The sequence below is a fragment of the Phycodurus eques genome, chromosome 21, assembly GCF_024500275.1.
Source record: "Phycodurus eques isolate BA_2022a chromosome 21, UOR_Pequ_1.1, whole genome shotgun sequence".
Classification (NCBI taxonomy): domain Eukaryota; kingdom Metazoa; phylum Chordata; class Actinopteri; order Syngnathiformes; family Syngnathidae; genus Phycodurus; species Phycodurus eques.
Window position 1 is genome coordinate 3,002,860 of NC_084545.1, and position 16,563 is coordinate 3,019,422.

Below are 16,563 nucleotides of genomic sequence, written 5' to 3' on the forward strand. Positions count from 1 at the left end.
TCTATGCACTGGCAATTTGATCTAAGCCTCTCACCAGCCCACACGATAAAACTACTTTTTAACAGTTAAATTAGTATGTTTATTTTTTTTTTTTCCATTTATTTACTGTCCAAGAAAACTTATTTTGGCGTGAAAATACCAGACTAATCAGCGCTTGTCTTCATACATCAACAGTTGCAAGTGCATCCCAGCAAATCCCAATTAGCATAGCATTTTTTTCTTTGTTTGTGTTTCTTCCCCAAGACTCCTCTCCAAATCCTTGTAATACTAATTTTTGATCACGGACTCGGCTGTGTGAGATAATTGGTTATTCTGTCCTGTGATCCAACAGTTTCATGGAATTATTATAAATAACTAAATAGGTTTCCCTTTACCTCTGCAAATTTCTATGATTCAGCAATCTGGTTGAAACCTCACATTTCTTTTGCATAACCATGAGTCTTCGTGAGAAAGCCAACAAGTGTGTACGTGGTAATAAAGACGAACACGACTACGATAGTAACCCTCCGTTTATCACGGGGGATACATTCCACTCGGGGGTCGCCATGCTCACGTTCTACATTATAGTATCTGTGAATGTGTGTGTGCCTTTCAAAGGCACGCTCGGCCTGTCGACTGACGTGGAAATCAGCGTATGAGAATGTAGAGTCGTCTGGCTCTTAACTGGCTAAACTGTTAGTCTCTCTGCGTGTTGAGTGACGGTGTCAGTTGAGATCATCATCTAAGAATGTGCTTGTGTTTACTATATTTTCTCATTGTTTGCTCAATAAAGCGATTGAAAGTGCACCAGCGGCTGTGTCTATCCTCCCTCTATCCTAACCAAATGGGGAGGGATTACAATTCGTTCTAACTAGCGGTGGGAGGCTATATGAAATTAGCTAACGGTGTTTACTCTATCGTAGACCTGCGGTTGTGTAACCTAAAGAGCAACTAAATCAAAAATGTTTTCAGCAAGAATACGTTGTATGTGCCACCAATTGTCTAAACGCTGTATTCTGATTAATACTGCGTTCATGGAATAAGACTTAAACAGACTAATCCATCCATTTTCATCCATCTCAGCGGGCCGCCATGTTGGGCAATACCCCCCTCTGCTGTCGACCGAAAATAACGTCACAGCTGCTCTCGTCACGTGATCAAACCCGGAAAACAGGTAGTGGACTCCCCCCGTGCTCGGTGCGATAACTAGCATAAGTATCGGTTGATAACATGATGGCTTGTACAAAATGTTTGCAAATTTTGGTTATGATGAACTACCACATAGTACGGGTTTTGCCATTTTCTATAGTCTTAATCCCGGAAGGCGCTTGTGGACACTAGAACCCACTGATGAGTTGACGATGGCAATTAGCATCCAAGCAACATGTCCGCCCCTTAAGTCCCAATTAATCTTCATCATCACCGTTACGCCGGGTCCCGTTGCTAAACTCGCAAGCCTCGGTCGGTGACACGTTTGTCATGAGGCCAACTACATTCTTTACTCACACCAGCAGTGGATCATTGCAAAGATTTACCGGCCACTGATTGCTTTCTATAACGAGTCCGGGAAGCAATCTTGTTCACGTGGAAGATAACGGATACGTTTTAAGACCTTAAGACCCTGTACATGCACAGGAGGTGGGGTTGGGATGGCGGGGACTATAGCCATTTGGCAGCCGGTGACCACGGAATGTCACTGACAATGTGACATATAGACGTTACCAAAGATGAGCAATGAGGCCGGACGATAGGTTTCGGTAAAACCGGGACCTTAATGAGGACAAGCACGAAACGAAGTTGATGGATGGGTGAATAAACAATTCATCAAATTAGCCTGCTGGTGTGCGAGTTGTGGGTAAGCTTATCTTTGTGGTCAGACCAAACAAAAACCTCTTTCACAGAGACGTAGCAGTAGATTTAATACCGTTAAGTCGACTACGTCTCCTTTTCAGCCACTTACTGAGACAAACTACTTTTGCTCCTACTACAAATGTTTTTTTTTCAACAGAGCAAGGCAGGAAAAATAAGTCTTGGGTGTTAAACTCTTCATTCAGTTACGCCTTGAAAGCCACGAAATCTGAAGGTCAACTGCATTTTCCCATTCCTGGCAAGTATGTTTCAATAAACTAAGGCAGAAGAAGTGAGTCCTGGGTGTTAAACTTCACATCCTTAGCCCGGCCTGCCCTACACACCTTCACATAGTCGCACTTCTGAAGCCAACGAGTTCTCGGGTCGACTTCAACCCCCTATTACCTGCGGGGAGCCAGGTTCCCACCCTCGCTTACGAACACAAACTGTAGGTCCGAGTCCGAAAGCGCACATTCGTGCCGGAATGAGTTTCATCCGCAGGGTTTCCAGATTCTGTCCTACCGATATACCTTTTTACACAGCCTCTGTCACAGAAATAAGCTTTTCACACACCCACTCTGGGGGCATATTTGCATGGTTTCAGGGGATCGTTATTGTTATTGTATATGCTGACATGTAGCAGCCAGTAATGAATTGCCTTTTTTCGGCACCAGCACATCCGTGGTCATTTCTGTGGCGACCGTTGCGTCGGGGGCTACTTTTAAACACCTTGTCAATACCAGGTGTTGGCACACCGAGGGGGCGGGCTTCCAAGTGTTTGCCGGATAAGCACGAGTTACTAATTAGTCCCATTTGCGGCACAAGCCTGAGTCCATGGCGGTGGGTGACTTTGACAAAGTGCTCCCAACTGCGATGCTGCTCTGGCAATGAGGTGGCCGAGGGCTAATGGTCAGGAGTGCGGCGTGTGTGTGTATGTGTGTGTGTGGGGGGGGGGGCTGAGGAAAGCTGTGTGGCTGCCCGCTGTGTTGCATCCCCAGATCGCTTTCTTCCAACAACTCTGCTTTTTTTTTTTTTTTTTTTAATCCCAAATTGAATCTACAAGGTGCCCTTGGGAAGCGCTACTTAATCCTGAATAGGTCCAGCCGCTTCCGAGCAATGCATAATGCGGGCCAAATACATATGTCGCCACGCCTACAGCGGTTAACTTTTGTAATTTATATTGATCGATTGCTTGTAGTTCAGTTTGAAGGTGAAGCCGCGGAAAGGTGTTAAGGACCGGGCTCTTAATTGATAGCCGCCTCAAGGGGGTTTGAGCGGCGTGCACCCTCGACGATACCGCGGGTCCTTCAGCCTGTAATTATCCGCGCACATTAAGGCCGCTCGAGATGCACGCATGCAAAGTCAGGAATAACAAGAGCACAAAAGAGTTAGTGTGAAACACCGGGTGCCTTAATTACATTCTGAAGGGTATTTAAAGCAGCGACACGACTCACCTCGCAAAAGAAAAAGCCTACATGTGCTAGTGACAGGTGATGGCCGGCGAGACGGCTTTGTCTGCTCTCACTGGAGAATCTAATTAAAAGCCAGGAGCTCAAACAAAAGAAAAGGCCACGTCCAATCCCGACTGGCCGCCCTCTCACATCCCGTGTGAAAATGTCAAAAAGGAGACGTGCGCCGGCAGTGATCGTCTTGTGATTGAGATGTTAGCACAGGCCGTTTTTGTGCGCGTGTGCTGCCGCGGCTCTGCACGGGGCTCCCAAATCGAGGACATTATGGCCCGAGGCGTCTCGTAAATCTCGCAGCCTCCTGCTGTTGGCTAATATAGCGGCTTGTGGTGCAATTATTTCCCTCTGATGACAAACAACACACAAAAACATTTGCGAGTGTGACTAACACATCCTGTCAGGAGTCCATTGATGGAGAGTTCTGTGAAAACGATGGCGCAAATTGTTGCTACCCTCCTGTTAAAGAAAGAAGAGCCACTAAAAGGACTTGCTCTTAGCCATTCTTGGCTGTTTTAGCAGCATGTTTTGGTGTTTAATCCTGAAAACTGATACCAAGCAACTCATTACGCCTCAACCGTCCTCAACAGTTTGGGGCTTTTGTCATACTGCGCACAGAATAAAGACACGCAGATGCAGAAAAGCAGCCATGAGAACCTTCCGAGAAGAATAAAGTACATTTAAGAGTCAATATCAGCAGTCCTACTTGAAATATGACAGGTGATTCTCATGCAACAAGCGCGCTCGGCATAATATGTAGCTGCAGGCTCTCAAATGAGGCAATGAAGCCTTCAAAACTGCTTGGAAAAAAAAGCACAGAATAACTTGATTGCATTCCCATCATTGTGGCGCTGGATGTCCTGCAATGACGGCAACCAAAACAAAATGACGGCGTAGACAGGACATAAGTGACACACTTTGGGTGCCATTGTCTTCTGTTACCCCAAGATGGGACCAGCTCGTTGAAGAGGAACAAGCACAGTACCCAGTAAATACTACAAATACATTCAGCATAATGGTCAGTGTCAATAATTAGTTTTTGTTACTATGTCAGTCCTAATAATGGTTGACTTGAAAGCAATCTGTGGCCCCAAAAAACTCGGGGGGGATCGCTGTGTTAAAACATAGAACATGCGTGGCAATTCTGCCAAGCAACAAGTGTTTATGTTGTGTTTTTGTTCGTTCTTTGGGGAATAACGCGGTATTAATGGCAAAAAAAAGTGAATATATGCTCTCGCAGGACACGGCTCCTTTGTATGGCGGCATCATGTGGCCCGTTAATGCTGCTGAATGGCTCTAGCCATGCTTGAATGTCACCTGGCTGGAGACGCCGCTGCCCTGTTTTTGTGTTACGGGGATCTATTTGGCGTGAAAGGGGCCGCCCGAGGGGCCTCACAAATCCCTTCCTGCCCTCTTCATGTTTAAGAGCTCATCACATTCATCAGCGCCTCTCGCTAGGCTGACCGCCGAGCACCAGGCCTCCTGTGAAATCTCAACTTTTATTTCCTCCTCCCGAGACAAATGTCAAGTATCCGGGTTTAGCGAGCGGTGTGGGGGTGGGGTGGGGGGCACTCGCCACCTGTCTGCCGCCAGTGGCGCGGCGACAGCCAGATAAATGCGCGGCAACAACGCGGCTGGTTAGCACCGGGGGCGGCGAGTCAGAGCGCGGCGCGAGGCCGTGTGCCGCAGTAGGGATTTTAATCATCTCCTCTCCCCGGGAATGACACCGGCGCCGCACGGGGTAACAAAGACCGAGAGCGAAGGGAGGAGGAGGGACGATGGGGGAGTTGGATGGCACTCGGCACACAAACAACAGCCTCCCCAACGTCGCCGAGTAGATTAGCCGCGGCTCTCGTGACAACTATGTGAGCTTCCGGGCCATGCGGGTAGGGGGAATGATATGTTGCTTCTTTCCTATTTTTAGGATTCGTGGCATCATTAAAACCAGCCAATAACTCCCAACAAGGCAAGATTGTATGAAATATGTGCAGAGGTGGCGAACGTACTAACACGCTGTACTTAAATACAAGTACAGATACGATCAACACCTTAACTTAATCAAGGAGATTGCAACGTTAAAACTGCTAGCAAGATTTGCATATATCCTCACTGCATTTTCTTAGGATTCCCACTTGTCTTCTAGGCAGGACACGCCGTGCTGCAGTATGATTAGCTCCACTGCAATGTGATTGGCCGTTGCTGTCCCGGTAGTACGTGCCCTACTGGTTCCAGAAGAGAAAAGCAATATGTGACTTCAGTGCGGTGGCGTGCTTATGAATCCCACTAACTGTAACCCACCCTAACCCTAATTCTAAACCATCGTAACCCACCCTAACCCTAATCCTAACCGGTTTCCCATTTCCTTGCGTGTGTGTGTGGGTGTATCGTCTGTTTCCCTTTGTCCTGTGCTAGTTTTTTCTTGTCGTGTGAGTCCGAGTTCGAAAGCCTTGTTTTCCATCCCACGCTCCACGTTTAGACAAGTTTTGCGTTAAGACTTGAGCTCGTTGTTAATGAAAGTGTGTGTTCTGTTGATACTTTGTCTTCTTTGTTTTCAACAACAGTTTTTCCTGAATAAGTGTGAGTTTGTGTTCATTGGAGTAGTTGTTGTTGTTTTTCGATTCAGAGCGATTTCACTGTTATACAGATACCTGTTTAATCTAGTTGAATGAATTAACCAAGTATTTCGACTTCATTACTGCACACCACAAATTACGTGTGTGTGTTTGTGTGTGTGGATGTGTGAAGCAGCTTTAGTGAGAGGCATTCATTTTGTCTCACGGCAGGCTGCACCCTAAGTCCTAGTTGCCTTCGCCCCTTCATCCATCGCAGGTGTTGTTACAATCCAGCCATTATCCGGCTCCAGCTTCTCCTCTGCTTGAGTCAAGTTGACGCCCGGGAAAAGTTTGGCGCTCGTTTGAGTTGTTGAGCCCGGCATTACGGCTGTCTCGCTGCATTGAGGGCTTGATGGAGCCTTTCTGATGCAACTCTGTAAACAGGGTTCACAGGTGCGTGCGGCAGTGGCGGGCGCCCGAGCAGCGGTTCTGCTCCTTAATTGGCTAGCGAGATTCAAGGTGGAGGTAGCAACACACGCACACACACACACACACACACGACGAATGGAGGGTGTGAGTGTTTCCTCAGTACACAGATTCTCATGAAAAGTGGACATTTCAGTCCAATCTCGCCAAGCAGATTTCGTTTCAGACGACTGTAACGACATTAACGCGGGTTGGCGTTGGCAGAAAATGTAACACTTTTAATGGAATTGTTTCTTTTTCAGCGTAGCGCCGCGATCGGTGGCCATTTTTCTCTCTCTCGAGGGCTCCGGATTGGTGTGTCCTTATTTCTTTGATCCTGACTCGAGAGAGTTCTTTGTGTAATGTGAACTGCAAACAAAATGCATCTAAATATAAGTAAAGCTGCAATGAACAGGCCACTGATATCCACACATATATACAGTGCTTGAAAGAGCGTAAGGGGCAGCAGTATTAATTAATAGATTTCTGGGAGAACATATGAATCTCTTCATCAACACCACGAGACAAAACTTTTAAAAATGGTCAAAATTATTAAACCAAAAAACATGACTTCTTGAGACTTTTTTGTATGTCTGCTTATGATAGACACGCCTACCAAATTTCATGACTAAGTCAAACTGTCTTCGGGGGCGGATTTTTTTTTCTTTTCTTTTTTTCTTTGTCAATATTGGGGGCTAGTGTTCCTGTTTGAAAGACCCTTGGAAAATGACCACTTCAGAGCATAGTTGCAGTCTTCTCATGTCTTTTCAGAGACTTTTTTTCTGGGCCAACTAATGATAGACTTGCCTACCAAAATCCACGTGGCTCAGTAAAACTGCTTTCAGGGGCGGAGTTTTTAAAACAATTGGGGGCAATATCATACGTCTTTGAAGGACCCCTGGAAAATGAAGCTAAAATTGCTACTTCAAAACAAAATGGCAGACTTCCTGTGTGTTTTCAGGCACGGCTTCTTGAGACATTTTTTTGTGCATCATATCAAGATAGACGTGCCAACCAAAGTCTGTATGGCTAAGATGAACTGGCTTCGTGGGCTGAATTTTTAAAACATAATTTGGGGTCAGAATGTCATCAATCCCACCTTTTTTTCTGACTCCAGTTCCAAAGGCAAACATTTGATTGACAGCGAGGCTTAATGAATGAAACATCGCCCATGACACGATCAGTTCAAAGCGGGATCCCGGCACTGTGCCAGGCGCACGAATCATCCTTCCTTCCTGCGCCCGTGGTTGGCAAACACCCACCTGTCTTGGGCTCCACGGAGAAGTAGGGTTGCCCGTGCACGATGCTGTATACCACCCTGGCGCTGTTCCCGTACGTGGGGTCGTCGGCGTCCGTGGCCACCACTTGCGCCACCATGGTTCCTGCGGGGGCGGACGGGCCGTCATTAGTTACCATGGCAACAGCCGCAAACGCGGCTAATTGTGGAAACGTCGGCAGCGAGCGCGTGACCGATTGCACTTGAGAGCGGAGTAAGGGGGGCGAACTTGGAAGGGAGCGACGGAAAAGAAACTAGTGAGGCGGTAAATAATGTCATGAGGCGTAATATCGCCTTTATTTGTTGGTGCTGCTGTTCAGCTTTGCAATGACTTGGTATTTTCATACGTAATGAAGAATAAGCATTTCTTATGCGCTAAAACAGCACACACACGCACGCACACTAAAAAACACCCACGGTTGCCACGTTTGATTACAAGCTGGAGTGTTACTCCTTCCGGTTTTAAACTTTATATTCCCCTCGTTGCCATTTCTAGTCCCGATTGCAGGAGCGTTTTGAAGCCAAAACGTAGAAGCCAGATGGAGAGTGTGACCCATCTGTCCATGTTAACGAGGACTTAAGCCTTGTTTGTCCACGATGTTCCAGCACATTCAGACGTCGCAGCTCACGCGATACAATTCAGATTGGAATGAGAAAACTCCAGTTAGACGCTTTACTACACGTTATTCTTTAATCGAATTACGGTTTCAAGCCAGGGTTTGGTTTTCAATCGAGGGTTACAGTTTCGAATTAGGGCTTCAAGACAGGGTGAGGGCTTTGTTTTGTTTGAGTTTCAAACAAAGGTTAGGGTTTCCATTAGGGTTATAAGGCAGCGTTAGGGTTTTACAGGTGCGAATACAATTGTTATTTCTACAATATGTGTAGTACGATATAATGCAGCAAACAAAACTAATCATTTAAAAGACAAAAAAAAATGTTGATTTAATCAAGGGCATAAATTCAACAAATAACTGGGTGTTTTAAAAAATTGCCTCTACCAGGCGTTTTTGTTTGCGACTTGTGCCCATTGGTGAAATCACCTTGAAAAGCATAAAAAAAAAAAATAAAAAAAAAAACGTCATTTTCCACCGGCTTTTTTCGCAGCCGGGCGGGCAGCTGAATATTTCACTTTAATGGCGCGGCGGGCCGAGCACGCGTTTATATCGTAGCGTATGGCAGAAAAGCGACGCCTTTTGGGAAAAAAAGCCGCTCGTAAAAAACGGTGCCTTTCCGACGTGAGACGTGTTTTACAGGCTTTTACAGAATGAAGTGATCATGGAAATTGAAGATTAGAGTCCTGCGTGCGCCTCGTAAAGCGGAATTAACAGGCTTTGTCTGCCGTATGCTCGACACCGGGAAGTTATCGCCGCGCTGGCCGGCCGGAGAAGGACACCCGGATTATATCATCACCTCTTAGTCATGACATCTTATATTACGGCCTGTTGAAAGCGCCAAGGTCAAAGGACGAGCGCGAGACAGCGAAGTCGAGCCAGGTGTAAATCATCATAGCGGCGTAGTTAAAACAGCGGCGTGCCAAGATCCTGACCGGACTTTAGGATTTGTGGTTGAGGGGGACGACCTCATTTGAACTTTGTTGGCCGGCCCCAAAAATTGTTTGAGGACTAGTGAGGTTCCAAATTACGGGGTCGGGTCTGGGTGAGGGTTTCAAAGTAGGGTTTTGAGGGCTTGGTTAGGGGGGGGTCAAAGAAGGGTTCAAATTCAAAATTACTGGCTTGAGCCGGGGTTAGGTTTTTGAACAAGGATTAGGGTTTCAGTGGAGGACTTTGAGCCAGGGATATGGTTTCTAAATCAGGGTTAGGGTTTCAAATAAATGTTATGGCTTCAAATTAAGGGTTAAAACCAGGGATAATGTTTCAAAGTGGGGTTTCAAGCATGGGTAGAGGGTTTCAATGTAGTCTAAGAGGTCCAAATTAGGGTTTTAAGGCTGGGTTGGGGTTCCAAACAAAGGTCCGGGTTCAAATCAAGGTCGCAAGCGAGGAATAGGATTTCCAAATAGGGTTAAGGTTCCAAGAAACAAGGATTGGGGGTTCAAATTCGGGTTTTAAAGTCTTTTTTTAAGCCTGGGTTAAGGGTTTCAATGTTGGGTTGGAGTATCACATTATGGTTTCAAGCCTGGGTTAGGGTTTCAAACAAGGGCTACAAGCCTGATTTAAGGTTTTGTCTGTGTTAGGGTCTCAAAAAAAGAGTTAAGAGTGTCAAGCCGGGGTTCTAAAGTAGGGTCTCAAGACAGAATTAAGATTTTAAGTCGGGTTAGATTTTAAAACAGGGTCATGGTTACAAATTAGGGTTTAAAGACTGCTTTGAGGTTTCAAATTAAGGTTTCCAGACAGGGTTTAGGGTGCCAACGTCAGGTTGCAAATTAGGATGAAGGTTCCAAGTTAGGGTTTAAAGCAAGAAATGGTGAGCTGGAGGTAAAAACAAAATCCTCTCATATCCAAATGATATTTTCCCGCCGTCTGCTATCATCCCCTCAAAGCGTCTGAGCCTCTTCGACGTCCCGTCCGTCTTCATCACCTCAATGTCGTCTTGCATTCCGGCCGACGTTTACTGCTTTTGTTTGCGCGGCTAAATCGTGCGAGCGCGCGCCTCATCAGTTTGCCGTCCGGGCCCAGCCGCTGTCGTCTGTCCGCTCGGAATGAAAACAAATGCGGTGTGTTCAACGGGAGCGGGAGGCACCGATTTTATTCAGGAAGTCCGGCACGGGTTGCTTCGCGCTGTCATGCAAACACACACAAACACGCAGGCACATGCACACACACGCTTCAGATCAGAATGGAATTTCGATCACACAATGTTTTTTTTTGTTCACTATCACAACAATTAGCGCAAAAAAATTCAGTGTGAAAAACTTCAACCTGAAATAATAAAACCCGGAAATGCCGTGATGCCCTTCAGCTGAGTTGAGTTTACGAGTTTAATTATGCGTAACACAGTAGAAAAAAAAAATGGATTCTGACATTTATCAATGTGTACAAAAAAAAAAAATCCGATTGAAAAAGGCTTATTTCTTAACTAACACAACTTAGCTTAACACAATTTAGCACACTGTCCCCGGTGGCGTCCTCTGCGTCTTTTCTTTGAAATCACACACGCGATTAAGACGAAAAGCCTTCCGAGATCGAGAGGTCGGGAGGTCGCCTCTAAACACTTTCATCAATTCGACTGAAGATTTCCTCGAAATTAAAGCCATTTATCAGCTTTGCGGCGCCACCTCCGCTAACGATTTCAAGACATGTATGAAAGAATTGCGGCGGTACTGCTCGGCCCGTCCCTCATCATAATTGTTTTGACAGGTTTTCAAGGAAGGGTTATGGTTTTAAATGAAGGTTTCAAATGAGGGTTTCAAGCAGGTGAAGCAGATGGAAAACTAATATGCACTCGAATATGGGGAGAAGTAAATAAAGTGTCAGAGTCAGAGGAGACCCCGCGAGACCTCCCGGCGGTGCAGACAGTCGCTGCCTTATCTGGACTCCTCGTCGTAATCTCGTGCTTCCTTAAACCCGAGCGCTGCGCCTGCCGCCTTTGTAATCCTTCCCAGATCGGTGTTGGAAGCAAAGCGCTGCCTGCGCCCCCCACAATGCTGATATTTCCACTTGGACTTGAAAGGTAGCGCCTTTGATTTTACGCTAAATTCCGTCTGTATGCTAGCACGTGCCTTTGACATTCTGCTGAGGGGAAGAATTTATGGTTGCTGCTTTAAAAAAAATATATGTTTTCATGCTCGCAACATGTGCGTTAGTAAAACCCCCTTGAGGATCATGCTCGCTCTCCAGTGTGCATTTTCTTAAAGACGAAAATCCATGAACACACAGCAAATGTGCTATTGGTAGTTAGTTATCTTAACGAGTTGTTCCTTGCTCACAGCCTAAACATCTTGTAAAGACAATTAGATCATCTAACTAGATCAGTCTTTTTTTTTTTTTAGCTTAGCAAATTAGTCGCAAAATTCATCACGCTACTTAGCAGTTAGTTAGACCATATACTTTTCTACTATATCAATCCAATCATGATAGTAATCTTATCAATCAATTTAGTTAGTTAGTCAAGATAACAATCTTTATCAACACAATTATCCATTCTTGCTAATTCATGGAGGGGCTTAGCATATACGTGAAAGTCAAACTAGATAACAAGCTAGACTATCAATCTATCTATTGAGACATGCTGCTAATCTTATTAATCAAGTAAGTTAGCTACATATTAAATTAACTAACTTATGAAGACATTTTTTTACTCATCCTTAAGATGGTTAGCCTATCTATCTATCTATCTATCTATCTATCTATCTATCTATCTATCTATCTATCTATCTATCTATCTATCGAGTCGTGCTACTAAGCTTATCAATTAACATGTTAGCTTTCTTAACAAGACAATTAGTCGTTCTCTCTAACTAATTGAACTACTTTACATATTTTAGTCAAGTTGGTTAACACATCATCAAAGTCAATTTAGTTAGCTGTCTATCCATCTGTTGTTGCTACTTAGCACATCAATCAAGTTAGATCGCTTTTATTTATTTATTTAGCAAAGTTACATGGCTTATAAAGCTTGTTATCTTATCGAGTGCAGGTAGTGAGCATGTCAATCTCTCCATCTTGAAATTGGAATGTTGCTGTACAGCAGTGACAATGTGCCGGTGACATCCAGCTTGCACCGTGATGAGATTTCCGCTCCCAGCCTAGCCGGTGGCATTTGGGGCTCGAGGTACACATTACACACTACAACGAGCCCACATAACATCGTGATGGGCAGAAACGGGTTTGTCCCCGATCAGAATGTATTTGTCTCAATCAGACGGGGGGGGGGGGCATGCAGGTAGCTGTAAACGTGAACTTGGAAAGAAAAAACGCCTGCGGCATACTGTCCGGCCTGCCTGATTCAGATGTTAGCGTCGCTCGAGTAGCCTCGCAACCGTGCGTCACTCATCAACAACCCGCAGGCCGACGCTGGCATTTTAGGTGATGTATGTAAATCAAGCTACATGGGCTGACAATATAACAAGCTCAGCTGGTATTAAAAAGACCACAGGCCTCTGACCAAGTCAGATGCATGGAGGCTAACGCCGGAATAGCCACTCTCGCCCCTGCTGTCTTTATCACGCGACTGCTGGGTTCACTGGCCTCAGGATGTTGTTGTTTTTACCTGGATTTACTCACATTTGCAGCGTGAGCACTTGGAGGAGATATTGAAGTGGGCCAGCAAGATGGTGGTTCAGGGAAGGTAGGGTAGGGTTAGGTTTAGGGGGTTGGGTTTAGGGGGTTTAGGTATTATGGGGTTAGAGGGTAGGGGTTAGCGTAAGTAGGGTTAGGGGGTAGTGGGATAAAGTTTTAGGGGTAAGAGTTAGGGGTTAGGTTTAGTAAGAGAAATAATATACTGTTGCTAGCTACATTTTAGAGGGTTTGGGTGAGGGGGTTAGAGGGTAAGGGGGATAGGTGTACGTGTCTCTTCCCGACACGTAGAAAGACGCGGGTGCTACTGTTTTAAAATAACCTCAAAAAGTGTGGGGGTAGCAGTTGAATTGTTGTATAACCTTCTGTTCAAAAGTTATTTCCAACTGTAACAATCTGTGGTGAGTGGAAAAACCCCAAATCCTACCTTGTACACTCCCCAACATTGTTAAGGAGTCCTGAGTGGTAGAGTTGGAAAGTTCACCCCTAACCATCGAAGGTTGATCATGAGTTATTTCCAACTGTACCAATCCATGGAAAGCAGAAACACCCAGAATCCCAGCAGTTCAACATAGGCTACAACCAAATACCAAAACAAGCTCACCTAGGGGTGACATCTCAGGCACTCCAGCAAAGTAGGGCCCATCGAGGAACTTGGGCTCGTTATCGTTGATGTCCTGGACTTTGACCACAAACTCAGAGCGGGGCTCGACAGGCAGGTTGCTGAGTCGGTCCACGGCTTGGGCCTGCAGCGTGTAGTAGGCCTGCGCTTCCCGATCCAGCCGCTTGGTGGCGTGGATGTCGCCCGTGTTCTCGTCGATGGTGAAGATGGAGGTGGCGCCCTCGCCCGACAGCACGTACTTCACCTTGCCGTCGCCCTTGTCCATGTCCGAGTGGAGCTGTCGGAAACAAAAATAGGAGCAAGGAAATATCGCATGAATACTGGGAAAGGGTTGAAAGCCAAAGAACTGCTGGCGTGTTAGCATTTTATCACTTAGAAATAGTGCTTGAATAGACGGAAGGATGTAAAGCCTTCATCAGTCATCCTTAGCACTTTTACGATCATATCTGGCAATATGTTAGCATATCGACTGCTAGCATTTTATTGTTAGGACTAGTAACTGAATACTAAATTAAATTACTAAATTATTAGGACTAGTAACTGAATACAGGTCAAGACATAAAACCCTTATTAATCAGCCTTAGCGCTTTCTCTTATCATGTTCCTATCGGGCTCTATGTTATCATACCAAATGCTAGCATCTTAGCATTTGGACCGATTCTCATCTAAAATGGTAATTTCTTAAGTCCAGTTACGTAATTGAACATCCATCCATCCATCCATCCATCCATTTTCTCCTCACTAGGGTCGCAGGCGTGCCGGAGCCCATCCCAGCTGTCATCGGGCAGGAGGCGGGGTACGCCCTGAACTGGTTGCCAGCCAATCGCAGGTAATTGAACATGTTAAACATATTTAATTAAGCAGTTCAAGGAACAAAAGATGAAACATTGTAGTAGGAGAACGGGCACAAATTATATAAACAAATGACTTTACTATTAAGAGCCTGGTGTATACTTGGCATGTGCGTACATATTTATGGTCCATATGTGATGTAGAATATGAGCCAGCAGCACAGAGAGGAGTCATCTGGGGCTCTTTCAATTCATTTTATGAACTTTGGAAGCAGAAAAAAGAACGTTTGACTAAATGCTGAGAGCATTGTGGGCGCTTCTTTGATGAATTCGTGATCGTAAAGATATTTTCCCTCGTTTATTCTTGTCACCAAGATGGAGAGTGCAGACTCGAAAAAAAAAAGGTTTTGATGAGCTCCTGCCTTTGCGGGTATCAACAGCAAGCAAGCGCGGGTCTTGTTCCCGAGTGGGATAAGTCCCTTTTGATTGCTTCATATAAAATACCTGTGAGGACAAAATGATGATCAAAACCTCAATAAAAAAAAATAAAAAAAATCATCATCATCATTTTCATCTCGGCGAAGGAAACCAGGATGTATTAATAGCAGAAAAAAAAGGTCACGTACAGATCAGACGGATCAGTGGGGCGTTATTATCTAAAAACCTTTTGCAGACACTAAGACAAGCCTAATGACTTCTGAATGTGTGAAGAGCACGTCGCCTCCAAAGAACGGTCTGCGAATCCCGAGTGATGTCCATCAAAGGGCAACCTGCCACATTTGTACCTAATGAGCCACGTCAGAATTCTTCAATAAGTAGCAGATGTGGTGAGTTTAGGGCTTTTAACGGGAATGTTTCTCCAAACACAAAGGCAGAGCTTGCTGATGAAGAGAGTGTAGACGGTGTGCTGTAGCACCTTGGAGGTGAGCGTCCTCCATTTGAAGCACACCGGTGACGGAGGAGGAGGCAGGGACTGGATAACCGGGGAAGGATGATTTAGGTTTGCCGAGCGGATGAATATAAGTGCTAAGTGGGTTGCATTTATATTGCACCTTTCTACCTTCATGGTGCGCAAAGTGCCTCATTCACGCTGTAAAAATTGAAGAAAGCTACGGTCATCCGGGCCCGGCGCTGGCTTTTATTTGTGCTCCGTAAAAATGGAACGGCTAAAAAAAATTGAGACATGAAATAACACAAATTCAATACTTGAAAATAATGTGGCCATCAAAGAAGCACAAGAAAACACATCAGCTGCCTTGTGATTGTAAAACAAACCGCAATCAATCAGCACAACAGGACAAAGAGTACTAGAGCCACATAATACATTGACCAAACATCTAGTTAGACTGTTAAAGTCTCGAAATATAGCCCTTCGCCTCGCCAATATCATGGTACAATCCAATTCCACTCTTTTATAAAATAGTACGGTTTCTCCCACTTTGGTTTTCCAGTTGTCCACTGAATCACAGGCTATGAAGACCAACGACTTTAAAAATAAAGATATTGCGTCAGAGCAAAGTTTCCTCAGCAACTATGTACTTCAGTGTATTAAGCTTCTGAAATTAACCAAGGTTACGCAATCTTCAGTTGCTATGGCGGAAAGACATGCCAACAAACCAGGGCGTGTTGACAGTCTTTGTTTGTTCACAGTATATTCATATAGCTCTGGATTGAAAACACCATCGAATGTGTTCCGGCCATGACACGCTCACTTGTTTTCAAATTATCTTTGTTTTAAATGTTTATAAGCTGTTTTTTTCCCCCCCCTTTGTTTTTAAATGCTTTTGATCATGCAAAGCACATTGAATTACCTTGTGTATGAAATGCGCAATATAAATACATTTGCTTTGCTGTTTCTTTTGGGCTCCTCGCTATCTGTGGGCCGCTAATGTGAGGCAATGGTTGTGCATGAAACAAAACAACACAGATGATATGCTTTGTGCTGGGGAGGGGGGGGGGGGAAACATCATCACATTTAGGTAGCTTTATCTACGTAATAGACGCGCATTTCAATTACAGCGGGAAAAATGACAATTGGCTTCATTATAATGACTTTTTCTGCTATTGTGTGCGGCGGCGTCTAATTAAGTTTGTGTGTGTTTGTCATATAGCGCAGGGACAGCGGGCCTCTGTAAACATTTTCTTTGCATTGCCGCCGGATTACTGTCGACAGCCCTCGTTCAATCCATCAGGAAATGTCAACACGTCGTTAAATAAGCAGCGCCACTGCAGATTTACAGGCTGCGGTCAATATTATATTACATATATAAGAGTAACACACGCAACGGTGACGATAGGACGCCAAAGGGTTGTATTAATGGAATCCATCAGCGGCAATGGGTGCCGTTTTGCGTCCTCCGGTGTCTCGATGCTCA

The 16,563-nt window shown here is 45.1% G+C and overlaps 1 protein-coding gene across 3 annotated transcripts in view; it reads right to left on the reverse strand.

Moving 5' to 3' along the window:
• LOC133396321 (cadherin-7-like) overlaps nt 1-16,563 on the reverse strand; it is an 83,692-nt gene that overhangs the window by 36,158 nt on the left and 30,971 nt on the right. For 2 of the 3 annotated variants that reach the window (XM_061666046.1, XM_061666047.1), the window contains exons 2-3: nt 13,380-13,674; nt 7,570-7,689 (exon numbers count right to left, since the gene is read on the reverse strand). In XM_061666046.1, coding sequence (XP_061522030.1) covers nt 7,570-7,689; nt 13,380-13,674 — 415 coding nt within the window. Of the gene's footprint in view, nt 1-7,569; nt 7,690-10,118; nt 10,182-13,379; nt 13,675-16,563 lie in introns of those variants that run through there. The other variant, XM_061666048.1, reaches the window with a different exon arrangement.